This window comes from Pempheris klunzingeri, chromosome 24 (genome assembly GCF_042242105.1).
Source record: "Pempheris klunzingeri isolate RE-2024b chromosome 24, fPemKlu1.hap1, whole genome shotgun sequence".
Lineage (NCBI taxonomy): Eukaryota > Metazoa > Chordata > Actinopteri > Acropomatiformes > Pempheridae > Pempheris > Pempheris klunzingeri.
The window spans coordinates 11,992,992-12,019,639 of record NC_092035.1 but is presented as its reverse complement, the minus strand read 5'-3'; the positions used below and the strand labels follow the sequence as shown (position 1 = coordinate 12,019,639).

The following is a 26,648-nucleotide window of genomic DNA, read 5'->3' as shown; positions in this document are numbered from 1 at the left end:
CCTGTATCTGACTGTGTCGTTCGTCCCCACCTCTTAAAACACTTAAACCTCTTCTGCATCTGGCAGAACGGTTTATGCTTGCATCTATTTTTGTCTGTGTGTGACATTTCAGAGGACATGAAGCTCATGCTTCTGGAGAAAATACAGTGGACGTGGAGGAGCTGAGAAAAAGATGCAGACTACTGTAGGATCATTCTGAACTCAAGTGGGCTCTATTCCTCGTTCAGGCTAATGTGTGATTCGATTCAGTTTCAACTCGGTTCTGTTTCATTGATTTTTATCAGGTGGGAGTGGAGGGAGGAGGTGAGTCGGTCTGGAGATGACAGGACCCTGAAGGAAGTAGATCTGCCCAAAAGCGCAGCATAGATCTGATTAAATGAAAGAAAACTGTACATGTGGAGGTGATGAGCACAGTCGTAGTGGCTGACTGTCATTTAGAAAAGCCTAAATTCATTCATATTTAGCCCAAAGAGCCTCCAGTGATCTACGCATCAATCTGTACATCTGCTTACGTTGATCAGGGAGATTCACTTAAAATGTTCCACTCCTAAATAAGATTGTCTTCTTGCTGCCGTCTGTTTTCCTGCCATGTGGAACCGCAGCAGGTCTGACTGGCACCAAAGCCACCCGAGGGACTCCAGAAACACACTTTCAACATCATCAATCATCTGGTCTGTCCTGAGCGGTCTGACTCATGTTTCCTTATAAGTTTGAGCAGCTTTTCTGTTTATTGTCAGCATGTTGGAAAGAGCAGGACCACAAGTTATGTACAAGTTGTCTTTGTTTGTCACTAAAGCACTGAGTTGCACTAAAGCCAAAATGCCCCACAAAATAATAGATACATGATAATTATTATATTATATTTAATATAATGATAATTAATGAAAAAAAGTTCTATGTGTTGTGAATTAAAGGCAGGGATGAATAAATGTTAATAACCTGGCTGTCAAATGTGAAATGCTAATTGGGGGAAAAGGTGTATTTAGGTGTTTATATACATTTGGTATTTAATTGATTGACTATGAATTGAGTCTTGTATTATCCATTTTGGCAATACTTCACTCAAATTCCCATATTTAGGAGTCAGTGAATGCACCTGTCATGAATGGTTTCTGACACATTGTAATGTAAGCAAGTATAAGTACTTTAGATTAAATATACTGGGCAACCAGACAGATAACTAATTGTAATATGGGAGTAAAATCCTGAGTTGAAAACACAGAATCCTCAGTTTTCTCTTGAAAAGGGTCCAGTTTTGTTTTGTTATTTACATGAAATAAACCATAAATCTAACAGACCACCTCAGAGTATTTCTGTGAAACAAGTGGATGTTTGTTGACGGTGATTGTGACACGTCTCTGCCCTGATTCACGTGTCCTACATTAGCTCACCAGCCACTTTGTTGCTTGCTGCCACTGTATGTCAGTGCATATTTGGGTGTTAGATGAAAAGATCACAAAATAATGGCGCTTTATGGGAGTTATCAAGAAAACACCTTGGCAGTGACTCACATTGTACTGCAGTACCTTGTATGTACGGAGAGGAGATTCAGGGGTGAGCAGTCAGGGCTTTGATTGGTTACTCAGACCTTGATAAACATCAGACTTGGGCAATGCGGCTTAACAGAAAGGAAACTTTGAAATTGTATGTCCCCAAACACCACTGCTGCACAACGTCCCCGCCCTGTCTTACATTCAGATGTCTTAGAAATCTTATTTCCTTAAACTGCGTAGTTGTTCTGCTTATTTTTCGGCCCCTTCGTCTTCCTCTCCTCTCAGCTGTCCGTCACAACGAGGAAAAACATCGGTATCCTGTGCACAAGTGCTTCTTCCTCAAACCTGCATTCTCAGCTCAAGCAGTCATTGTGTGTGTCTTCATGTGCACATGTGTGTTAACTCACCCGGACAGGAAGGCAGTAAAACACTTGCACGCACAAACATGTTTGCGTACGTCTTGCAGGCATTGTGAAAATATTGCTGAGTCTGGTGGCGTATCATCTGAAGATGTAGCACATGATTTAAAAAAAGATGTGTGTGGTGTATTGTTGCAGAAAACAGCTGGGATAAAGCTCAACTAGGGGACAAAAACACCTGTCAGGTGTGACGTTCAGCAGCAGGATGTTTTCCTCATCTGTCACAGCAATGTGTTTGGCCTCAAAGGTCAACCCATATGAAGACAAAGGCTAGGAGTGGCCAGAGGGATTATCACCTTTAGACCTCGACGGGGCCACAGCCACAACTATTAAATTGCAGCTCATATTCTCTGCGGGCTGCTGCGCTGACAACAGATGCCGAACAAATCGGTTGAGCAGAGAGAGACAGGTGCTGGTGCCAAGGTAAACACGTCTGGAGGAAGAGGAGGCAAGTGACAAACCCATTAAAATACATCTGTTTCACTAAAACTGACTCAAGGGAGAAAACATTTTGTAGCATCAGGTGAAATAACTGATTTCTAAACATTGTTAAGAAGGTGTGCAGGGATGGTTCGTTTTATGTCGTCTTCGCTGCCATGTTGACTGCGGGGGGGGGGGACTGGGGTCAGCTGGAACACATTTCACACAATTCAAACCAGTGACACATTCAAGGTTCAGGTCTCAGCTATAAATAAATATGTTTTAATATGCACAAATAGTTTTTTTAAATTGGGTGATTTGAGATTAAAGTCACGTTGTTTTACACTATGATGGACTGAAAGTGTTTTTAAGGGAGGTCAAACAGAGGCAGCACACATTGCTGAGATTCAGTATCAGAGAAAATGGCCCTTTTTGTAGTTACAAATGATTGGCTGTTTGCTGAAGAAGAAATAAAATCAAAATCTGTGTGCCATACTGAACTGCAGAGCATCTAATGCTTTTGCATCAAGTCTTATATTTAATCTCAGCTCAGTGCACCTAATAAACTGACAGCTGAGTGTGTTTGTTATATTTAACTTATGACTAATAAGATAAAATCACAGCTATTTGAGTTTGACATCTGGAGAAAGGAAGAGGTGTCACATGTTTTAGCCTGACGCTTCGGTCTCCTTTGCCAGTGAATGCAACTTTAATTAATCATTAGATTCAATTTTTCCACTGTGTATAAAAAAACAAAATCAAGATTATATCATTGATTTACTGTTGAACAGGAACTGGTGTTCCACAAAGGCCAAGATGCTCAGTGGCCTCCTTTGTAATGTGAGGATGTTGTGGTTTCATGTCCAGCTTGTCCTCCCTGCGTAGTGTCTTTCCAGACGCTCCAGGGCTCACAAACATTTCTGTTTAAAACCATTATCTGACTGGAGCTCGTCCATCTCCACCGGCACCAGGTCTGCTCCGGACTATCAGAGAAGGAGCCTTCCGTGTTTGGCTAATAAAACAGGTCACCAGCAGCCCTCCATCCAACGCCGTGTGACAGCTGTTATGAATCAGACGTACACACTGTTGTATGTATATGTTTAGGTGGCTAAACAAAAGGAGCAAATACATCTTAGTATTTGTTTTAACCTACTTGGAGAACGACACGGTGGTATCTGACAGGCTTCACAGACAGCGCTGAGAACGTCAGATTAATTACTAAAATGACTCCAGATTTACTGAGTGAAGTGAAGCTGAATTCAAGGAAATAGTTTAAATTTGGGGAAATTAATGTGCTAATTTCCTTTCTTGCCGAGAGAGCCATGGTTAGCTCACTGCTAGTCACGGCTAACTCCTCATGAAAGCACAACTTAATGATTTACATTGCTGTTTGTATTTGAATTAAAAAAAACTAAGCATGTAATGTATTCCAGAGTGTGTTTTGAAGGTGTATGTTTGGATAAACAGGCTAGCTGTTCCCATGTGTCTCCAGTCTTTATGCTAAGCTAACTATGCTAAGCTAGGCATAACAGTGGTACCAACCTAGAGAGTAAGAGTAAAACCATTTCCCAAAATTTCAAACTGTCTTCTCTTTCAGCCTTAAACATGTATGGATGCCAATGAAATATTCTCTCAGTTTCGGATGTGAATCACCCTCTGGATGACTTGTTGCATCTGAATGTGAATGTAGATTTAAGGAAGCTAAACTGTAGTTGCATATTACATGTTATTCTAAGTTAGACAACCTTTCTTGGCTTGTAAATGTACAACTATGGAAACTATGGAAAGTGATGTCTGTGTTTTCTACTTCAAATGCTCATCCCTTGATTCTCTAACTGGGCTTGTAGTTGAAGATCATAAATATCTAAAGCCTCTGGCACCTGGGGGCCATCACACCCCCAGTGTGTGAAACCACACCACATGCCAAGCCTGCTGATGTTACCCAGGAATGCTCTTATCATCGTCAGGCTGCAGCGATAACAGCTTTCCATCCTCTTCCATCCATGGACGTGCACTGCAGCCCTGGACAAATGTAAGAAACGCCTGCAAGGGGGGCTGATGTGGTCACGGGTTAGTGGTCCCTGCTACCTCATCCTCAGCGTGCCCCCCCGCCCACCTTCAGGAAAAGACAGACCTACAGTTTAACTGCTGTCACCTCATCCCTCCTCCTCCTTTAGTGTGCACTTCCCCTTTAAAGTGTCAGAGAGGAGCAGTCTTGCACTTGGCCGCTTGCTCTGTCTCTCATGGACTTTGTGGTGAGGATTTGAAAAGGCTGCTGCGGTTAAATGTACTGAGAGGATCTTAACCGATAAAGAAGAAGCTCCTTTGACATGCAGGGAAACAGGCTTGAAGAGGCTGTTATTTGCATTTCCTTTGTCAAAGAACACATGACTGAACTGTTCGTCCCTCAAAGGTAACAGCCTTACTAGTTTTGTTTCTCTTTTGTTTCATATTGTGCAACAAATTATTAAGTATTTCTGGTGCTGCTTTGCTGCTACTCTATAACTTCGGTTTCTACATTAAACAGACTGCAGAATTACAATTTTTAAAAACTATTTCTAAATTGAAGCACAATTTTAATGCATTTAAAAACTGAAGCTCATTTTAAATAAATCCAACAGAAGTATTCATCTAAGCCAAATTGCATGTAAGCAGTAATGCTGAAAAAACTATTTGTTTCTGTGTATCGACCTTTTAAAGACACTCTAAAGACAGTATTTGTTAAAAACAGGACTTTGATACCGTACATTTGCCTTCAGTGAGCTTGATTGCAGATTGGATGTAATGTTTCAGTGACATTGTCATGTGTATGTTAAGTGGAACGGACTGGCTGAACCCACGATGCAGACACAGAACATGATTAGTTTGAAGACAATTTGATTTAATTGAAACACAAAAAATGGAGTGGGAACGGGGAAGGGACCAGGGGAAGCAGGCTGGTGTAGCGGGGAACAGGGCCGGAGGGGAGATCAGGGGAAGCTGCCAGGCGTAGTGTGGGGGAGAGGGCCGGAGTGCAGACCTGGGGAAGCAGGCTGGAGTTGCAGGGAGCAGGACCGGGACAGAGACCAGGGTAGACAGGCTGGAGAGGCAGGGAGCAGGACCGGGACAGAGACCAGGGTAGACAGGCTGGAGGTGCAGGGAGCAGGACCAGGACAGAGACCAGGATAGCTGACAGGAGAGGGAGACAAAACCAGAGCAGAGACGAGGAGCAAGAAAATCTATCGTAGTGAGGAATTGTTGGATCGAGAGCCTGAAGTGCACCCTCAGAAACAGACAATCTGGCAGTGAGGGAATGAACAGAGCTGGGTTAAATAGGCAGGGAAGGAGTGGGCGGCTTGATTGCCAATTGGGAACAGGTGTGTGATGTTTGCAGGTGTGTGGGTGGGATGACCGTGACCTCGTCGACTCTGGGGGAGACAAACATACATGAGGGAAAAGGACAGGGAAAATAACACGATCCTAACAGTTCACACGTGGAAATGAAGGATTGTTACACAGTTCGCTAAATCTATCTATTGACTCACATAAACAGACACAATAAAGCCCAAACATAAAGCATACAGACATAAAACTATGTGTAAAATCTATTTTCCCCTTGACCATAAGCTGATTTGTTTGAAAAATAAAGTGAGACTCCCTTAATTATCCGCAGCACATGTATCACTTTCTAGTATAACAGGTACAAAGCAGGGTGTAACTCCAGAGTCCCGGCTGATGAATTATTGAGTGACAACGGCCTCACGTCCAGGAACATGTGCTCTTATCTCGGCTCCTCGCTAACAAGGGGATGAATTTGTTTCAGTGGTTCTGCAATAGATAGAAAAGAAATGCTGCTCCAGATGATGAAGTTAAAGTTGGAAGGCATTTCAATGAGAGCTTCTCTTATTCCCAGTGATAGTAGCATGACAAGACAATGAGATTGTACTTTTTATTAACTTTAATTGGGTATCAAGTGCCTGGAGATCTTTTTTTCAACCCATGACATGTTCATCCGCCTGAATATGTGAAGTTCTCCGTTCTGAGCTTCACAGTTTCTCATCTCTTTCAATCCATTTCTGATAATCCACTCTGCTGCACCGCCTGCTACATTTTCTACTGAATCCCATTTCTCTCCGCTCAATTGCATTTGCAAGGTTCTCCAAGTCTGTAGTCTATGCTTGCTGAGCAATAATAACAAGCTAAATGTTCAGGAAATAGGTCAGCAAAAACTCTCTGCTCACTTGATATGATACACGTAGCTCTTATTCATCGATCTCTCAGCTTACCCTCAGTTATCGTACCACCCACCACCTTTACTCAGTGCTTCTACTCTAACAGTGTGTCTCTTCCCTGCAGGGGAGCTGGACCTTGATGGGAGTGGAGCCGGGCTGCAAATCGAGGGAAGTCTTCAGATTTCACCCATGATGGACTGCAACGTCTCCCATGCTCTGCTGTCTGGGGAGCAGCTCATCTATGCCATCACCATTCCACTGTCGACCTCCATCATCCTGGCCAACCTCTTCATCATCTTGGGCATCGCCTGGAACCGCCAGCTCCACAACACGCCCAACTACTTCTTCCTCAGCCTGCTGGTGGCAGATTTGTGCACGGGCGTGGCGCTGCCTTTCATACCGTTAATGGGTGTGAACCGGGAGTTGAGTTTCAGCTCCTGCATGGTGGCTCACATTTTCCCAAACTTCCTCTTCCTGGCGTTCCTTTTCAACCTGGTAATGGTGCACTACGAGCGCTACATTTGCATCGTCGACCCCTTGCATTACAATAACTTGTGGATGCACCGCAGCTTTCCCCTAGCGCTGCTTGTGGTGTGGACTCCACCTCTTCTTTATGCATCTCTACCTGCTTTTGGGTGGAATAACTGGACAGGGCCAGATTGGAATGGCTGTTGTGCAAATAACCAAAACACAACAGCACTTTCAAATTGTTCAACAAACGGAACCACGTGCTGCTCATACAGGCGCGTGTTCCCCAATGCTTTTATCTACTTGGAGGTGTATGGACTTGTCTTACCTGCTATTCTTACCATCGCTGGCATGACTGGACGAGTTTTGTGGATCACCCGAGGCCAGCTGAAGGACATTTGTCGTCTCCATCGTTCAGTGGAGCGGGGAAGTCAGGCCTCGGACCGAGAGCAGAGGCTGAACCTGCGGTACACTCGCTGCGTGGTGGCGGTGTCGCTGACCTTTCTTGCATGCTGGGTTCCCTACCTCATTTACATGCACGTCTGCATAGCGTTCTTGATCAGCGACACCAAGTGGAGCTCCACCACTCACATTGTGCTGTCGTGCACTGGCATTGGAAGCATGGCGGTAGTGCCGCTGGTGCTCGGCCTGGCGAACAGGCAGTACACAGAGCCTGCGTACAAACTTCTCCAGAAACTCCGAGACAGATGGAGGCGAAGGACGCACGGATCAGAGGAGGTGGCAGTCTGAGGAAATACTGATAAATATTAATATTTATGGAGATGAATTTGCATAGGTTTTTTCACAACATTTACCAGTGTTCCAAACAAAAGGCAACATATTGTTTCGCCCCCACTACACTATACACTATACAATACAAGGCTGTAATTATTACTGGTGTGGGTGTGAAAAATGACCCACCTACAGCTCCAGAAAATCTAAATCAGAGAAATAAATCCAGTCCAAATGGTGCTTAAGAGTCTACAGCCACGCTAGCAGCTCGAAGACAGACAGCATCCTCGCTTCTCTTTGTGCTACCTGCTCTGGACGTTAGGATAACCAGTCGTAGATCTTCACCCACATGCCTGCACTGTTTACTCCTGCTCCCCTCACTGGTGTTTATCAATACACTGGTATGCAAGCTGAAGAGGGGAGAGGGATGCATTCAGTCTGTTATATATCTACAAGACATGAGGAGATTAGGACTTCAGCAAGAACACACGGGGAAGAGCCATGACTGTAAACCATTTTGCAAGTCATAACGTCAGTTTCCATTTTCTGCCATGTTTAGAACAAGAACAGAAACATTTAATACTATAAAAGCAGGCTTGTATTCAAAGACTGAATATTCTCTGTGCTGTAAGATGCATACGAGAGAAATTAGATTTTTAAGACTTGACTGAACACAACATGTACTGTTTGTCATGCAATTTGTTTCCCCCAGTTGCTAGATGGTTTTAAATGTGTACATACAGTGTGTGGGTGGAAAAGAGAGGCGCACTGAGGAGGAAAAGCAGACTTTAATTGAATTAAAAAGCAAACAAGGTCTGAACTGTTATGGGACATTAGAAGAGATGGGATATCATCATGGGGTCAGTGTACACCGTCTGTATGTCTTTGGTCTGTGTTGCTTTGCTAAGCCATGCACCAGCGTGTTTTCCACATCAGAACATGGTGTACGGATGCAACCGGCACACTGAGGTGAACCGAGAGGAGGACGAAGAAGGAAAAATGAAGACAGGATGAGACTATTGGGCTCCAGCTCCTAATGACTGAACTGTATCAACTAGAAAACCTCTGACTTGTTGTATTTACCAAATGCACTGTGCCTGAATTGTGTCTGGATTCTGAACACTTGCTGTTTTGTCTCTAGTTAAATGTAGCTGGAGCTAGCACCCTGTTAGCTTAGCTTAACATTTAAACAGGTTGTCTTGGTTTTTTAATCTGTACAAAAATGGAGATATAAAACCATCCCTTTTCTGTGATGAATAGTGATGCGAACACTTTGTTAAACAAGATATACTATGGTTATAACTAGGGTTTATAGCACCTTTGGGCAGAGCAAGCTAGCTGTTTCCCCCTATTTCCAAGCTTTATGCTAAGCTAACTGTTCTCCCTCTTTCCAAAGTCTATGCTAAACTAAGCAAACTGTTTTCCCTCTTTCAGGCTTTATGCTAAGCTAGGCTAACTGTCCTCTCTCTATTAAGGCTTTATGCTAAGCTAACCTAACCGCCTTCCTTCTTTCTGGGCTTCATGCTAAGCTAAGCTCCAGCTGGTAAATATTTACCATACATGTATGGTCTATGAGCGCCCAAAATGTCTAAATATTTATTGAAGTGACTAGACTCTGTGTGTGCATTGAAAGAAAAAGAGAGCAGACACATTGCTCATGTTTCTCTATTTATTGATTGTATTGCATTGCAAATGCTTGTCACCCCAACAGTAAACTCTATAAAGTCTTCTGATGTTCTTGTGATTACTTAGACATATTTCAGGTGCAGATACATGTGAATAAGGAGAACACACAAACATTTCCCTTTGCCACATTTTGTACAGTCTTTGTTTGTATGTTGAATTTGAAAAGCCATTTCATGCACCCAGAGGCTCCCCCTTAATGTGATGATTCGAGGACACATCTTTACTTTTGCCTGATACTAACAAGAGAACAGGAAAGAGAGACCACATGCTGGATCCCGCAAGTTCCTCATTTTATTTTAAGAAACCTTGACACTGTTTAATGGGTGATTCTCTTTTTCACAAAGGCAAAGTCTTTCTCCTGTTTGGCTCACAAAGGTATCTGCACGAAAACTGAAAAGATACGCTGATGGTAACAGGAACACCATGAGTTTTTGCAAATGCAAACAAAGATAAGAAAACCTTTTTAAAAACACTGCTTCACATAAACAAAATGTCTCAAACATGAATTCTAGAAAAAAAGTTGAACCTCTCTGCCAGAAAGCAAATGATGGATTATTTTATTAAAAGCCACTTTCATGTTTATCTTGAAGCATTTCATTTAACTTAAAATGGACTTTTTTTGATTCACATTTGTGGATATACAGTAATGCTGCACACAGAGGAGTGATGGAGAGTGCTAGTCAGTCCTCAGTGTAATGGGAGCTTTCGGACACGACTCTGCCCGCCTCCACTTCCACCCGGATCAGCAGGCGTTTCTTGGATTGGGGGTACTCTGGCGAGATAAAGGTGTCCCGTAGGGCGACGGTGGGTTCTGGGGCTCGTGGCTTCTCTGGCAGGGGTTTCTTCGGTGGCAAGTGAACGTCTGCGTGCAAGTAAGGACTTGGATTGTTTGGTTTGTTTTTAGAAATCTGAGCGAAAGAGAGGTTTGATTTTAGTCAGACACAAAACATCAATCAGTCTTTAGAATGTTATTGGTGTAAAAATTGGACGAAATGTATCAATGCTTTAGACCCAACCTGGGGGTCTGGTTGGGGACCACAAGACAAGTCCAAAGGGGCTCAAAGTAGTCTTGATTTTTAGGATTTCTTTCTTTTAAATTTAGCTTTTTTCTTGTGAATTTCTGGATGATTTCAATTCTGAAAATGATTCACATTAAACAAGGGGGGAAACCAATCATTTCATCGAGCTACAGCTGTTCTGAAAATATGACATCTTTCTAGTTGTCAGATATGAGTGGAGAGACGTCAAATAGACCACAAAGCGACCTAGTGAACCCAGAAGTGTCAGCAGTTTCTAGGCTGGCTAATATCAGAAATATCAGAAAACAGTAGCCTAACAAAACTGTTCTCACCTGCGTTGTGCATGAGGTGGTTCATTCTTTGCCGAGAAGAAGCAGAGACAGTTGTTAGTGCACGCATTAATGCATCATGGTGTATTTTAACAAACAGATCATACTTATTGCTGTGCTCTCACCCCAGAATCTATTCCCCTCTGCTCACATACCTCTGCTCCTCGCCCTCCAGCAGCTTGCGGTAGGTGGCGATCTCAATGTCCAGCGCCAGTTTGAGGTTCATCAGCTCGTGGTAGTCGCGGATCTGCCCGGCCAAGTCCTGCTTGGCCCGCCTCAAGGCCTCCTCCAGCTGGGTGATGTCCTCCCGGGCCTTCTCCAGGTTTTCTTCACCTTCTGCCCTCACGTCACTGATTTCCTTCTTCAGGGCCTCTTCCTGACAAGAGAACAGAGAGATCAGAGGCCAGTTGGATGGGCAGTGGGTGTGTCTAGGCCTGAACTCTGGGAGTGTCTATCTGTGTGAGCCCGACCTTCCTCAAGAGAGCCTCCAGGTCCCCCTTGAGCCTCTGGATGAGGCGCATCATATCTGAGATGTCACGCTTTAAATCACGCACTTCCTGCTCACGCTGTCCTGCGTTCAGGACCATGGCATTCATCTAAGGGGGTGAAAATGTGGAGAATACATGCTTTAGTCATGCTTTTGATTGTCCTCAGTAGTATTGGGGTGAAAAATAACCCTTTTTCTCTTCACCTTTTTCTGGTTCCACTGCTCAGCTTCCTCCCTGGTGCGGGCAGCCATGTCGGTGTATTGTCTCTTGACACTCTCCACGATCTCGTCCATGTCCAGAGACCGCTTGCTGTTGTCACGTAAGATCACGTTTTCATTCTGGACTTGCGACTCCAGCTCCTTGATTTCCTGCAGGGGGCAGACATGATCACAACAGAGTTAGTGGGGTAAAAAAAAAGCCCTTTACTACACATCAGCATCACTCCAATTCTTTCTTGTTTCCCTTTTCCTACACATCAGCACATTAAGGGGATAAATCTTTTGGAATTTTTTTAAAAATCAGTTGCGCTTCTCCATAGTCTTTCATTGTATCACCTGGAAACCACAAAAAATAAAGGAGAGAACAAAACAAATAACATAAACTCCATTATTACCTCATCATAGCCAACCCTGAGGAAATCCAGTTTTCCAACCAGGTCCTCCAGCTCCAGAGCCAGATCTACTGCCTCCAAGTGACCCTCATCCACTTCCTATTGCACACACACACATTAAACATGCGCAGATTTCATAAAACTTTGATTTATGAGAGTTCTAAATGGTCAAATAATTAATTAGGATAAAAAGCTCAACAGTACCTTTTTGGTGAGGATAAACTCGTTCTCCAGTTCAGATTTCTGTTTAAGTTCATCCTCATAGCTGAAACCAATGGAATTTTATTTATCATAAGTTACCTTCATGTAACACATTCTTACCCAAATCGAACACCCTCTATGTGTGCACACTCTTGGTTTTTTTTATTTAAAGCCCTGCTGACCTCCTCTTGGTGTCCTTAACGTCGTCCTGCTTCTTGAGCAGCTCGGCCTGCAGTTTTTCCTGGTCACGGATCAAGTTCTCGATCTGCTGCTCCATCTCGTTCTCCAGCTGCTTCACGATGTCGTTGATTTTCCCCTCGTAGCCCTCCTGATCCTTGAGGATCTTCAGTTTGGTGTCCAGCTTTTTGTTCTCATCCTCCAGGTGTTTCACCTGAGACAGAGACACACCTCATTGTCCACAAGGTGGCGTCCTACATGCACCTCCACCCATCTTTAGACTACATGACTCAAAGCCTAAACAAGGAGACACTTTTCATGGCCTCAAGTCACAGAATTATTCACAGCAGTCAGAGCCTTTTAGAAGTCATGCCCCAGGACCAGTATGAAGTTGTTCTGAATATCCTTTAATGGTGCTTAACTGAATCTATCTATCTATCTATAAGTCCATCTTAAGTCTTTTTCCTGCTTAATTGAAGAATGGCAAATAAGCTATAATCAATAGTATTTATATAGTAATTAACCAATTAATTAATTTAAGAGAACTGTTAGATCAAGTAGTAGTAGTAATGATAATAATAATAATGATAATAACAATAATAATAATAATAATAATAATAATAAGAAGAATGTAATTAACAAACCTTGTCAATCAACCTGACAAACTTGTCATTGAGTCCCACCATGTCGTCCTTCTCCCTGGACTTGCCTGACGGATCCACCTTGTTGTTGGTGGGGTAGCTCTTGGCCGGTCCTGTCCCGCTGGGGGAGAAGGACTGGCTGCTGTAATCTCTCGGTTTGGACATGCTGCAGCGCGGAACAGCGAGCTGAGATCCTGAAGCTGACCAGGTGAGCGGCGAAGGTACCTGCAGCCCCCCGGATCACCTGCTTTTAAGGTGCAGAAGAACCACCCATCACCCCCCCAGACCTCTGCCTGCGTCCAATCAAGACAGGACAAGTACAAAATTACAGGGAGAAAAATAAAAAAAGTCAACATGAAGTTCTTGAATTTCGACTCCACACCGGTTTGTCCAGGAGTGGGGGCCAATGGCATCGTTGGGGGCGGATTGATGCGTAAAGGCCAGGTATAAGACGCACCTGCATCCATCAGGGCATTCATCAGTCTGAAGCTCTCTCTGTCTCTGTCAGGTCTCTCCCATCCAGCAGCAGTCATGCCTTCAAACACCGCCGCCAGTATGTTTGGAGGAGCCGGGGGAAGGGGCTCCAGGGTGTCTGTGGCGAGCCTGCAGGGGCTGCGGAACGTGCTGCGCAACGAGACGGAAAAAGACTCCGCACCCGCTGCTCCCGCAAAAACTGCCGCACCCCCCGCTCCGGCCGCTCCAGCCGTCCCTGCGGACGACAAGCAGACACTGCGGGGTCTGAACGACCGGCTGTCCGGTTACCTGGGCAGGGTGAGGCACCTGGAGGAGGAGAACGGCGACCTGCAGAAACAGATTGATGAGATTTTGGCCAAAAGGAAAGCACCTGAGGGGCGCGACTGGGACGAGGTTGAGAAACCCCTGGAGGACCTCAAGCAGCAGGTTGGCCTTCTTTCTTTCTTTCTTTCTTCCTTTCTTACTACTACTGGTTATTTACATCATGCACTCCTCTCTGTAGATCAAAGACATCACCATTGACAACGCCAAGCTGCTGCTCCAGATTGATAACACCAAACTGGCTGATGATGACTTCAAGAACAAGTGAGTTTTATGCAACCTGCATGTAAAAAAACGGGTCTCGGGAGATGAATAAATAATAGTTTAACATTTATAACCTGATGATATCAGTCAGTAAGAGTCACTGGTGTTCGTGTGGATCATTGTTGGGTTCCTCCCCCTCTGTGCAGGCTGGATGATGAGAAAAAAGCAAGGAAGGAATTAGAAAAAGACCTGGAGGACCTGAAGAAGACCATTGAGGATACCAAGCTGAACCGTGATCAGACAAAGAAAGAGATCGACTTGGTGAAGGAGGAGCTCGATGGCCTCAAGAGGGAACACAAAGAGGTGGGACTGGAAACAAAAACACACACTTTAAGAACAAGGTGTATTGACTGGAATCATAAGGCGAACTTCTACCCGTGGCTCTTGTAGGTGGTGGATGACCTGCGTGAGAAGGTCAAGGCCTCCGAGGTGAAGGTGGAGATCGATTCCCAGAACTCCAACCTGCCCGAGATTCTCAACAAGATCCGCGGCGAGTACGATAAACTAGCCAAGAGGAACCTGAAGGAGACTGAGGAGTGGTACCAGAGCAAGGTAGGGTACCTGCAGGATCCTTAAGTCGGATCGCACTCTTTTCTCCTCCTCTTTCTCTCACCATTCCCATTTTGTCTTTCCTTCTCCAGTTTGACAACATCAAGGTGGTGGAGGCCCAAAACAACGAGGTCTTGAACTCTGGGAAGACGGATCTCAAGGATCTGCTCAAACAGAAACAATTCCTGGAAATTAAAATCCAGAGTCTGCACAGCACGGTAACCAGTACAGCACAGTAACACTGCCATAACACACAGCAGAGTCCTGAAACTGTTGAAGCAATTCTTCAGCAGGTGTGTGGAACAAAATATTTGCCAAAGTCTTTCCCTAACCGTGACCCATGTCAGGAATGATAAAACAGTCTACGGGCTGTTAGTCTACCTGTTCTTTTCACAAACATTCCTGACTGCCCTGTCATTATGTTCTAAACCTGCTACTTTCAGCCAGACGATGTGTCTCACAGCCACCTGGATCAGGTCAAGGCTCAGAGTCAGATAGTAGAAATGGCCGTCCAAAAATCACCTTGTCATCCTTTCAGATCCACAATCTGGAGGAAACCCTGAAGAGCAGCAAAGTGGAGTACGGCCAACGCCTGGCCCCCCTCAACCAGGTGATCCTCAGCCTGGAGGCGGAGCTGAAGGAGGTGAGGTCGCAGGTGGAGCGCCACATCGAAAACAACAACAACCTGCTGTGTGTCAAGATGAAGCTGGAGGCGGAAATCGATAGCTACCAGCGGCTGATTCAAGGCACCACAGCTGATCCTGAGAGGTGAGGCGGTGAGGCAGAGACACGAGACATGATGCCAGAGCTTTAGATGCATCCTATTGGCTCACATTAAATGACCGTGACCACCTAACATGAGCTCCTAAGGTGTTTTAATGTGCAGAATTAAAGGGTGATTAAGTGGATAAACACACTGCAACACACACAGAAACATGTCATACCTGTTTCCCACTTGGTGCACTAGCATATCTATCCTCCTCTTCCCCGACAGCTTGGAGTTTTCTTTAGAAGATGCATTGCACAGCGGTAAGTTCTGGATCCAAACTGAAAAAGTATCTTGAATTGAAATCATCATGACTTCGGCGTGTCCGTGCTGGTGCCTGATCGAAAAGTTTATCTCTGCTGCTAAGAAAGAAAACCTGGATCAGTAACTGAGTGAAACGCTTTCAGTTTGGTCCTGCAGTCTAATTGGCTCCTTTCTAACAGGAAACAAAAACTGCGTGCAGAGTTAAACTTTAAATGTAACCCTCACGTCACTTCTGGAGGGAAAAGTTTTGGGAAATACACTTAGATGAAAGCAAAAAGTGTATTTCCCAAAATGTGAAATGATTCCTTTGAAGCTAGCCGTGTCACTAAACTGCACCCTGTAATTGCATGCAATCACACCACTTTTTAACACTACATGGGAGTCATACATGCAGTGATTTTAACGAGCACATCAATCACAAAAAAGGAAACATAGCAGAATCACACACAGACTGACGGATATCTGAAGGGCCAAAAGGGCAGTGAACACATTTAATTTATAAATCTCATTCATCTTGTTTGCAGATCAGCAAAAGCCTGAAGATCAGCAGGAAGTAGTGACAGAAGAAGGCATTGAGAAGCAAGAGAGTGCCCCCTCCAACAAATCCACTGCTCCCAAAGCCCCCCCCGAGGATGCCACTGCTGAAATGGTGAAGGGCACCATCAACAATGCAGAGGCTCCGATCACCCCGAGCAACGGCCCTGCTAAAAACAAAAAACCCAAGACCAAGAAGAATAAGGATTCATCCTCTTCCTCCTCCTCTTCCTCCTCCTCTTCTTCGTCTTCCTCCTCCTCCTCTTCCTCTGAGAATGAAGATGGAAAGCCCAAGAATGAGGCTAAAACGGCCAAAGTGTGATCTTTTCTGCTGCTCTCTGTTCTTTTTTTCTGTCACTCAGACAGGTTTCACATCAGAGCTGTGAAGCTGCTGTCAGCTTGTTGTGGTGTCGTTTCTCAGTCAATAAAGGCTTCTGATTTTGAGAGAAAGTCGCTCAGCAGTGTTTGATTTACTCCCTCTTTTCATACATGAATTATGTGGCACTCATTCACTTTTGTACAGTGTACTTCAATCATCTCAAAGTGCACTGATTCCCAACCTTTTGTAGTCGGCCTGCAGCCAACACTTATCCTTATTTTTCTCAATGAACAGTTTGATCTACACATTTCTGAAAAATACAAAATGGCAACTTGAAATGTTTTGTTTTGTCCCACTAGAAGTCCGAAATATAAAAATATCTAAAATACTCAATTCCCTATAATTCAAAACAACAGCTCATACAGCTTATTATCATACAAGCACTTTGAAGGCACCTAAACCAAAACTATTGACTGATTTTACGTTTTGATGATTATTATCAAGTCTGAGTGGCCCCTCGAGGTGAACCAATAAGACGAGATCGTTTAATTTAAAATATTTCAAGATTTTTGGATTACATGTGTAGAATTTAAGCACATTCCTAACCTTGATAATACTGAGCATTTTACCAACATTCAAGAATTTGTATAAACCATGTCCTTTTTTTAAACTGAAGTAAACTAAAATTACACTAAAAACTCAATAATAAAGGTTGGTAAAATTCTGGGGGGAAAAAAGAAGCTATAAGTGCGAGAGTCACAGTCAGAAAACAACTACCAGAGTTTTGTAAGAGTGATTTATTTTATTTTTTCAATGACAATGGTACAGACGACAGAAAGCACAGAGAGGGAGGAAGGGGGGATTGAAATCGTCCAACACATATATTGGATATTGCATGGTGAGGGTCGAGGGGCAAGCAAGAGTACCAAATGGAGTAAAAGATATCGTATCAAAAATTTCAATTTTTTTCATATATATATTTATATAGGACTAATAATTCTCTTTAACTATGCAAAGCAAGGAATGCCCTTTTTTCCATTTATCTTGAGCCTTGGCTGTCCCTAAGTGGAGCCAACATTATTATTCATTCAAAAAAAAAAGAAAAAAAAAAAAAAAAAGACTGGACACGTTTTGGGGGTTGGGCGAGGGCATTTAGAAGAGTCCTGGAGTCCTGTCCGATGTGGCGTTGAGTCTCAGTGTAGCGCGTTTGGGCGTGTCCATGTGGGTTTGGATTGCTCTGGTTGGGCTCGGCCTCAGCGGGAGAACGTCTTTCCACTGAAAAAACAAAAAACAATCATCAAATATCAAACCCTTTACGAGGAACTACAGCATGTTGCAACATATCCTGCCCTCCTTTCCTATCTGTTATGTAGTCATCTTTGCCTCTCTGTCTGCTTGGATGATGACTTTGGCTCACTGTCAAAGTCCTTTTGTTTGTACATACTTGGAAATGACTTGGAAGCTTCAACTTGACACCTTGTTCCAAAAAGGATTCATGTGAAATATTTCTAATTCTTTGGAGCTAGTGAGGACGGCAGCTGTGGGGGTTCCGTACTTATTCCTGTTACCCATTAACCACAGAACAAAGACTCTCTGTGCTCAGACAGTATACATTTCCCAGTTATTTCAAAGCTACAGGGCAAAAGAAAAAAAAAGAAAGAGTGCGTGCAACTGTTTGGAGGTGTTTTCGCAAAGCTGAGATCTGTAAAAATTCCTTCCTGACTCATTTCAAAGACTACAAAAACAGTGGAGGCAAACACGGCCACACACCTCAAAAACACACAAAAGGTACAAAGCTGCAGATTACAGTCAACTCACACAGACAGATGAAAAAGAATCCTATCCTAGAAAATGCAGAGATAGTGTATCTCAAGGCTCAATGTGCTTGTGTTTTGCTTTCAGCTGCAAAAATCCATTCATGGTTCATCTTAAATGATGAGCATCGCTACTGCGGGCGTTCATTCAATATCTGAACAGTACAGCAATCTGTGAAGGGATCCTTTCTGTCAGTAAAAACAAGCACTTTCAGTGGACGCACTTGCTTCCGGCTCGCTGCTCGTCCCGATCTTGTTCCTCTTACATGACTGTATTGGATCAGTACAGCCTTTTGATCAAATGGTGACTAGGAAGCACAGCAATAGTGCGGAGAGGAGCGGTGGGTGTCGACAAGCAGACGAGCAGCAGAGGCGCTACTTACGAGATGGTTTTCATCTCCTTCTTCTCGGCGTCGGGTCGAGCGCGGTTCAGCACCTTGAGGAAGTCTGACGTCTTGGCCCTCATGCGTGTGTGAATGTAGGCCTGCGGAAGGGAGATTCTCATCAGGTTTCCACAGTACACAACATAACTCAGCTGTAGACGGGCTCACTGTTTGAAATCAGCCCCAAACCTTGCAAGGCCAGTGCTAACATGGAGGCTACTCATTGGGACTTATCCTTGACCTCCTCGTTAGCCCCCACTTTTTAGCATTTTTCAAAATGATGCAGTGGGTGGAGCTGGCCTCAGACCTGTGGGCGAAGTTACACTTTAAACAGAGTGCAGCAGACACGGGGACAATAGACAACAGTTGTTCTGACAGTGTATAATCTCCCGTGTCTCAGGCTTAACCCACACACAAATACCCATAAATCCATCTGTTGTGTCACCCACACAGACTCCCCACTGTTTGATGCAAAAACATCCAACATCCATTTCCATTATCTGCAGCCTGAACACCACATGCTTGTGTAATAACACGAAAGCCTGACATGCCTATAAAATGCCAGTCATTCAAAAAATGCTCCTTGATTAGGGTTTACAGTCCAGACGAGTCCATCAGGTGCATGTGTCATTCGGTTGTGTTTGCAAAAACGCCCACACACCACTCTAAAAACCTGTATGATCACTGAAGGTGGCCGAGTAGGTCGTCATCAGGTTGAGCCGTTGTTTCATCTCACCTCCGACTGGACTTTCTAATGTGGAGAAGGTACTCTAAAGTACTACAAAGACCCTGACATAGAGGATGGAACATACCATTATAGGGGAGGACATAACAACATGTCTGTAGCCTGTGATTAAAGCAGACTTTCAGCTTGTAGTGTGAGAACTCAATGTTTCTCATCTGATCAAAGAGCTCAGCCTGGAGCCTTAAAGGTTAAAGGCTCTATACAATATCTCAGCAGATCAGACCAAAGCAAATGTACTCCATGAGGCTGTGCCTCATTCGTTCTGTACACAACCGCTGACTGACGGCCTCTCTTAGCTCTTGTGCCACTGTGTCAGCTCAGTATCTTAGCTGAGTCTGTCGCTGAGCAGCGGCTCTGACTCATTTTCCTGCTCAGTTTTGCTGTAACTTCATTCTCTGCTCAGGTCACCATTACTCTACTGTATCTTTACATGCCAGTTGTTTAACACCATGTTATTGTTCTGAATGTCGTATAGAGAACCTTTAAAAGATCACTACGTTTGATGGATCATCTGTCCAAATATTGTGATAAAAAAACATAACAGTATTAAAAACAGTCCTTGCCAGGAGCCACTGGGGCATTTGGTTCTGATATTGGACGCTGGTTGAGTTGAACTCACCTTGGAGCACTTTATGTGGTAGTGCAGATAGTCCCTGAAGGTGTGGATGAGGTTGATGGTGTTGTCTCTGGCATTGGCATTGGTGTGACGTGGAAACAGGACTGAAAGCATCAACACAGCGCAAGTGAGTAAATCGGTTCAACAATCACATGCAAAGAAGGTTTCACTCGCCGCTTTAACAGGCGCTGACCGAAGGTGATGTATCCAATGTTGTCGCCGACGGCGGCGTCTGTGTCCTTCAGCTCCAGGGGGGGCTCCCTGTGGCTGAACAGCACCTGGGGGGCTGTGTGGCTGGCTCGCCGACCTTCTTTGAACTCCTGCACACAGAACAACAGAGCGAAAGCAGTTTTAGAGGTACAGCATAGTGAATTACTTTATCACTACAAATACTATCACCATGACTACTGTGGAAAAAAAAAAAAAGGTGGTCCCAGGTACACGTGGCCTCACACACCTGCATGAAGACTTTGCCAATGATGACGTCGTCGTCGTCTTTGAACACTGTGCTGAAGACCACCGTCACTCTGTCTTTCTTGGCCTCCACATACCTGAGATGACAGAACATGTCAAAGACCTTTCAAGACAAAAACAGTCAAACATTTCATAGCCACGACCCCCAACAAACATGAGTGCATCCATTTCACTTTCAATGTTTTAAAACCTTCCCTTTAACTTTCTCTTGTAACCTTCAGATGAGACCCTCGACTCAAACTAGAGACACCGGACCGGGAATTGGACCATTTCCATTTAAAAAGGAGCTCTTCCCTCCTTTATAAAGACGTCTGAAAGTTAAAGTTTCGTACATGGACTCATCGTCTCTGTAGTGCACCACGGCCCTCTGCTCGCCCTCTTTGCCTTCTTCCTGGAACTTGAAGTACTTTTCGAACACTGAGGCAAAGCAGTTCCTCTTGAGCATCCCCGCCTGGTGGACGACCTCGTCTTTATTGGATGGTAGCGCGTCCAGGTCGTAGAGGAGGGACACGTTGTAGCCTGGAACATAATCACCAAATGGAGCAATGAGGATTTATCAGGCCTCATAGTCAGCCTCCACTTTTTCCATTCAGTTTTCTATTAAAAAGGGAACAAGTGAGCCACCACAAACTAACACATTCTGGGAAAAGATGCTCTGGAAATGAGAAGCAATGTTGACATTCAGGTCTGCTGTGTGAAAGAGCATCCTGTTAATATTGGGGATTTTAAAACTGGAGATCTAAATATCTCAAGCAATAATCCAAAGGCATTTTAGCTACAATAGATGTCAGTAATCTTTTAAAGGGAGGTCAGTGACTTACCAGCCTCTGGTGAAACCAGGAAGTTCCCATAGACCCTCTTGAGCAGCTGAAATGGAAAAAGATGACCTTTATTTGTATCGCACTTCTCTAAATACCGTTTTCAAAACTGGTAATTCACAGAAAAACTATGACATGAAGACAAAATTCTAAAAGAATATGAACTTCTCATGTGACAGGACAGAAAATGTAACTAATGCAGGAAACAGGACTGTAAAAAATAGTTAATGCCTGAAGATGATGTATATTTTGTAAGAACAAGCTCTTAAGATAAGCCCTGATGCTGCTACTTTGATCCAAGAATAGAGGAAGGGTGAAGGAGACTGGTGCTTTCTTTTGATTCAGTAATATCTAACAGCCACTTTTAAAGCACTCTTATTGACACTTCAGTGATTTTCATAGCCTGTGGGAATCCCCTGAGAATCAGCTGGTGGTTCTAGGGAAGAGAAAACACTAATACAGGTGTCAACACCAACAAAAGCAGTGAGACACCAAAACAAACTCGCTGGAGTTCGGCAGGAAGGAGGTGTGTGTCCTAAAGAGGTTGAAATCCCAACCTCTCTAATAGATACCTGTCATTGTGGAATGTAGCAGGAATATGCAAATCAGCACTCAGGTATGGTTATTATAGACCAACAAAAACCAAAGCAGTACACTCAAGTCCTTCTTATTCTGTAAGCCAGCAGATAAGAATGTTTGAGAATAAACAAGCCTTTTAACAAAATAACGACCTCTTCCCCCAGACTGATTCCCAAATAGACTTTTCGCAGCCCGAATGTGACACAGTTAAACCATTCAGTCATCCCTCTGCTCCTCAGTTTTAGGGAACAAGGAGGGAAGTGGCTGGACGGCGGCCAAGGCTTTCATACACAGCGGCTGCTGCTCGCAGTCAGCACTTCCTCGCCTGGGGTGAGTCACACAAACTCACTTCCTGCTTCTACCAGAAGCCTCGGCAGCTGCTTTCTTCCTTACATGGCAACAGAGCTCTTGTGGTGGAGGTATGCATGTGTGCAGATAGCAATCATTACCTCATTCAGCTTTTTTAAAAATACTTTATCATCTAAAATTCACCAGAAATCAAACAGAAATGTGCCTGATCTTACTGAGCTTCCTAGTTACGTCTTTATTGCTGCAGTCGTGTATGATTGCTGAAAATGATCACTGAGAATAAAAGTATAACCTGAAGGCTGAAGCTGTTGACTTCTTGGGTGATAAACGGAATGAGCTGTTATTTTAACACCAGAGGAACGGAGTGTCAGAGAACCATAGCCACACTTTTTAAGTCTTTTGAACTCAAGCTTAAGACTAAAGACTGAGACTTAAGACTAAGCTAAAGACAAGTATGTTTCAGCTCTTGGAACATGATAACATCATTTAAAACAATTCAAGGTTTTTCCAGGACTTGTGGGCAAGCTGGTTTGTGTTAGACTTGTACATAATGGTCTGTATTTGTATAGCGCCTTTCTAGTCATTTCAACTATATACAGCCTGTGCACATGTGTTGCACTACCGACCACTACTGACTGTTTGGGAGGCCTGTTTCTGTCTGGGCTTGGAGTCTTGGAGTTTGTGTTTGTGTATGTTACCTCGTCAGCACCATGCTCCTGCAGCTCCTTGTAGAACTTCAGGGAGATGCTGACCATCACTTTGGTCTTGTCCCCATTGGGGTTGGAGATGTGGTACAAGACGCCATCGAAATCTGCACGCAGAGACAAGCAGCATTAAACTGTGCAGGTGATTAATGAGGAACGAGCTCCTAACCCTTTCCTACCGGCAAGCTGACACACTTCGTGCTTGGACAAATGTGCCATCTTAATTAGTAACCTCAATTCATGCCGGTGCATATGATTATTTCAGTCAATTTCACACGTGAGATAAAACACTTTGTGTCACCTATCATGTGCAACAAGTTCTTTGCATAACAGGAAGCTCACTGGTACAATGACAGCAACAGCAAGCACAAATAAAAACCAGCACCGGCTCCAGTAATAGCCCTAAAACTAAATCAAGCTGTTGAGCAATTGTGTGATAGCATCTGGACAAGGTGCACTATGAAGTAACAGAAGATAAGATGCCAAATGATTTCACCTGCAAACGTCACATCGACGGCCTCTGGCTTGGTTCTGCAAGACAAACAAAGCAAGGTTAGGAAATAGAAGAGCTCAGGATGTTTCATTTGACCAAAACTCTTCAATATGTGAACAGCAAAATGACCCATTGTACATTACATGGATCAATTAGTTGACCAATCCCTCGTTCCAGCTTGTCAATAGTGAATATTTATGACATTTATGATATTTGTCTCTATAACATATAATAGTAAATGTAATAACTTTGGTTTCTGAGGGGCTTTAGGAAAGCTCATGCATTTTATAGATAGATAGATTATAGAAGTTCACACCAAGCACTAAATCGATTAAAAAAAATTAGACAATTCTCGTTATTATTATTCTTGTTGTTGATAAAAATAACCTGAAGATGAATTGATAATGAAAGTAATTGGTAGTTACAGTCCTAGATGTAACATCACCAACAAAAAAAAGGAATAAATTGAAGTATTTTCGCTGATGAAGCTAAGAGTGTGTGTCTGCATTCATTTTCTGCCCCATAAACACTAGTATACTCCAGGACCCTTGACCCTCTCTCACTCCAGCACACCCTAAGCTGGGGGTGTGCAGTAGCGAGGGACTACTTGAGACAGGCGGATGCTGCGGCAGCTTGTCCAGGCTGCATACTCTGCATGCTCCCAGGAGCTGCAGCTGGCGGTGCGCAGGGTTCGGACTTGACTCGGCTTGACTGCAGGAATGCGGAAGCTGCAGAGAGGGCGATGGTTAGCTAACAAGGAGCAGCTAACCGGCTCTGTGGTGCCTTGGAGAGCAAACACATCCGACTTCTGCATGACAGAAGCAGCCTTATGGCGTTAAACCGTGGATGGTGACTCACGGGGCGGGCAGAGGACGCCTTTTAGTATGCTGACAGACGTGTTGTGTCAAAGAATGTACTCAATATAAAATGCGTCTCAATGGTAGTAAATCCCAGTTTTAATCCTCTAATTAATCCGGGTGAAACGGCGTTACTATGGGGCTAGTAGAGCTCCCTTTGCTAGCCACAAATGTCAGCTGCTTTGCCGTCGGCGAGCTGCTTTTTAAGCCTGGTGAAACGATTTAAAATGCTACTCAGTTAATGTTCCTCAATGTCAGGCAAGTGGTAGCACAATAATTTAAAATACTTTGTTACTGTACTTGTAAGGAGTACGGTAGAGCCGCCAGGGGAGGCAGAATTAATCGGGGATACCATTTCTGGCACAACACTGGCCGTGCAGACACACCCCAGCTTTAGGCAAACTAGACACGGCGGATCATCAAGCTAATAACCTGTGTGTTTAATCTTTTATACATCAAATAAGACCACTTAGATGAAGCTTTAGTAAAGCTATGGACGCATCAGCTGCACCTGAACCCCCTCCTGAATCACTAAATGTACCCATCATCCTCTGTAAAACGCTAAAGGGGAAGCTAGCTGACGTTAGCATTGCTAGCCAGGTGTAACAATGATTTCTCACCCGTTGGATGCGCCGTCGAACTTCAACGACAGCGTCTCTTCTATAATACGGTTATTGATTTCTAACAGGATCATCGCAGCGGACGCCGGTGTCGAGGAAAAAAGGGGGGAATTATCGGTGCTATTTGGTGGGATTAACCTCTTTGAGGCGAATTCTGCAAAAAAAAAATTTTTTCCTCCCTTGACAGAACAAACCGCTTCCGCCGAGGCTCCTTCCGCCTGTCGCTTCCGCGTATTTTACACTCAGGACCCCATAATAAGAGGAGGATGTCCGCTGTGTTGCCTGTAATAAATTCGTAATGACAACGATAATTGAGGCAGATTAGATGGAAAGAAACGGGTCTGTCACTGACATAAGCTTATCTATTTAGTTTTGTACCAAATCCATTGTCCAAATATATAAATAATACTATATTAAAGAATACCTGATCTTTACCGGAAACATAATTCATCACTAAATTATTAATCAGTGGGTCATCAGCTCTCAATTGAAAGTATATTGCTTCTTGACAAAAAAAAGTCATTATTTCTACTTTAATTCCCTGTGTATTATTTATGTTTTAAGAGCAATAAGATGGCAGGTGTTTCATGTTCTTTTCTGGCATTGTAACTCTGGAGTGTCTGAAAATGAAGTTATGTTTGATATTGAATTTCTTATTTCTGCTAGCTGTCATTGTGAAATCCAGCTGAAATAAACCCATATGCTTCATATGCTTTTTTGGTAATTAGATTATCTGTTATGTGTTAAGTCAAATTACTGCAAACTGAGTACTGGTTGTCCTTAAGCCATAAAGTTTCCTTTGACATGACAAGTATGAGTAGTCATAAAAACAAAACACAGGCATCGGGCTAATTACAAGGTCTGTCAAAATAATCGGAGTCAGTAATGCCGTCACAATACAGGACGGCTGACTGAGACATACGTGACAGCTCATCAGTCAGTACATTTGTGGTTTGGTGAAAGAGGAAGTCCACGAATGTAATGTGGGAGTGCCACAAGTATTTAGTGGTATAACACATATAGTCAGGCAGAAATAAGTAGCTCATTAGTTGATTTGAAGATTAATCAGCAGCTATGAATTTTTACAGTCATGGAAAAAAAATCATACACACATGCTCTTTTTACATTCTACATCGACATTTACACATTGAACTTGTTTCACAAACTTTGTGTTTTAGTATAATTTGCTTTTAGGAGACTTTGGCTTACTTTTTACTGTTCCTTTCCTTTTTTTATTGATCATCTCAAGTCTTATTTGCTAATATAATCTTAATGTGTCCATAGCTTTAGTTGTTCTTTCCCCAACAAAAGTTGATATGTTTCATTTTTCCTGATATATTAGAACTCATTAATAAAACAAACCCCAGCATTGATCTGACACACACCGTTGTATGTGTATTAATCATACTAACAAATTAAACATGTCTTGGAGCAAAATTTTTGTCTTTATCGAGACAAATGTTTTGCTTTGTGGAAAACCAAACTCATGACCTGTGAACTATATTGTGAGAGGTGATGAGCTATCTCAGAAGAATAAATAAAGGCTTCGAGGAAGTGAGTGTTGTGTTTTGGATAACTATCTGTTTCTCTTGGCTCCCTCTCTCCTTTGTGTTGCTCCCCTTTATGTTTGTGTCCTTTCTGTTTTGGGGGACAACATCGGGCCTTAAATCACCTCAGAGAGGTTAAAAAATTCAGTTCTCATTGCACATGTGCACCAATGCACAGTTACCGGAGAACAAACCCTGCTGATGTTTTGAGATGTGTGAGATTTGTTATCACCTCTATACATGAAACGAATGGAATTTCATTTATCTAGTTTGTGGTGGAAACAGTTTGAACTACAATAGAGGA

The 26,648-nt window shown here is 43.5% G+C and overlaps 4 protein-coding genes across 5 annotated transcripts; 2 read left to right on the top strand and 2 right to left on the bottom strand.

Moving 5' to 3' along the window:
• The first annotated feature begins 6,711 nt into the window (after nt 1-6,711).
• On the top strand, nt 6,712-7,761 carry gpbar1 (G protein-coupled bile acid receptor 1). Its single transcript, XM_070855866.1, has one exon. It carries the CDS (start codon nt 6,733-6,735, stop codon nt 7,759-7,761), a length of 1,029 nt encoding a protein of 342 aa, XP_070711967.1. The 5' UTR covers nt 6,712-6,732.
• A 1,647-nt stretch (nt 7,762-9,408) lies between these two features.
• LOC139223722 (intermediate filament protein ON3-like) lies at nt 9,409-13,088 on the bottom strand. The gene is made up of 9 exons (XM_070855705.1): nt 12,898-13,088; nt 12,259-12,467; nt 12,080-12,140; nt 11,879-11,974; nt 11,469-11,633; nt 11,248-11,373; nt 10,933-11,153; nt 10,781-10,806; nt 9,409-10,337 (listed from the first exon to the last, which is right to left on the bottom strand). Exons 1-9 carry the CDS (start codon nt 13,057-13,059, stop codon nt 10,330-10,332), a joined length of 1,074 nt encoding a protein of 357 aa, XP_070711806.1. The 5' UTR covers nt 13,060-13,088; the 3' UTR covers nt 9,409-10,329.
• Nucleotides 13,089-13,388: 300 nt separating this feature from the next.
• On the top strand, nt 13,389-16,493 carry LOC139223770 (keratin, type I cytoskeletal 18). Of its 2 annotated transcripts, XM_070855762.1 has the most exons (8): nt 13,389-13,794; nt 13,871-13,953; nt 14,100-14,256; nt 14,344-14,505; nt 14,595-14,720; nt 15,041-15,270; nt 15,497-15,531; nt 16,057-16,493. In XM_070855762.1, exons 1-8 carry the CDS (start codon nt 13,426-13,428, stop codon nt 16,386-16,388), a joined length of 1,494 nt encoding a protein of 497 aa, XP_070711863.1. In that variant the 5' UTR covers nt 13,389-13,425; the 3' UTR covers nt 16,389-16,493. The 2 variants fall into 2 exon arrangements, with proteins under 2 accessions (XP_070711863.1, XP_070711864.1); XM_070855763.1 differs by lacking the exon at nt 15,497-15,531 and having other exon boundaries at nt 16,057-16,204.
• Nucleotides 16,494-17,173: 680 nt separating this feature from the next.
• On the bottom strand, nt 17,174-25,010 carry arpc2 (actin related protein 2/3 complex, subunit 2). The gene is made up of 10 exons (XM_070855863.1): nt 24,798-25,010; nt 23,324-23,358; nt 22,822-22,934; nt 21,239-21,284; nt 20,750-20,936; nt 20,401-20,494; nt 20,137-20,263; nt 19,947-20,047; nt 18,583-18,683; nt 17,174-17,660 (listed from the first exon to the last, which is right to left on the bottom strand). The coding sequence occupies exons 1-10, from the start codon at nt 24,869-24,871 to the stop codon at nt 17,639-17,641; spliced, it is 900 nt and encodes a 299-aa protein (XP_070711964.1). The 5' UTR covers nt 24,872-25,010; the 3' UTR covers nt 17,174-17,638.
• Between the last annotated feature and the right edge of the window lie 1,638 nt (nt 25,011-26,648).

What these genes read in the sequence shown, in the direction of transcription:
- gpbar1 (XM_070855866.1), top strand. Translation starts at nt 6,733, where the DNA reads ATGATGGACTGCAACGTCTCCCATGCTCTGCTGTCTGGGGAGCAGCTC.
- LOC139223722 (XM_070855705.1), bottom strand. Translation starts at nt 13,059, where the DNA reads ATGTCCAAACCGAGAGATTACAGCAGCCAGTCCTTCTCCCCCAGCGGG. An exon ending in GTTAAGGACACCAAGAGGAG is followed by an intron (nt 12,141 to 12,258) that starts GTCAGCAGGGCT and finishes CATTGGTTTCAG; the next exon opens with CTATGAGGATGAACTTAAAC. An exon ending in CTGGAGGGCGAGGAGCAGAG is followed by an intron (nt 10,807 to 10,932) that starts GTATGTGAGCAG and finishes TTCTCGGCAAAG; the next exon opens with AATGAACCACCTCATGCACA.
- LOC139223770 (XM_070855762.1), top strand. Translation starts at nt 13,426, where the DNA reads ATGCCTTCAAACACCGCCGCCAGTATGTTTGGAGGAGCCGGGGGAAGG. An exon ending in TGGAGGACCTCAAGCAGCAG is followed by an intron (nt 13,795 to 13,870) that starts GTTGGCCTTCTT and finishes TCCTCTCTGTAG; the next exon opens with ATCAAAGACATCACCATTGA. An exon ending in GATGATGACTTCAAGAACAA is followed by an intron (nt 13,954 to 14,099) that starts GTGAGTTTTATG and finishes CCCTCTGTGCAG; the next exon opens with GCTGGATGATGAGAAAAAAG.
- arpc2 (XM_070855863.1), bottom strand. Translation starts at nt 24,871, where the DNA reads ATGATCCTGTTAGAAATCAATAACCGTATTATAGAAGAGACGCTGTCG. An exon ending in AGGAGCATGGTGCTGACGAG is followed by an intron (nt 21,285 to 22,821) that starts GTAACATACACA and finishes TTTCCATTTCAG; the next exon opens with CTGCTCAAGAGGGTCTATGG. An exon ending in CCTGGTTTCACCAGAGGCTG is followed by an intron (nt 20,937 to 21,238) that starts GTAAGTCACTGA and finishes ATTATGTTCCAG; the next exon opens with GCTACAACGTGTCCCTCCTC.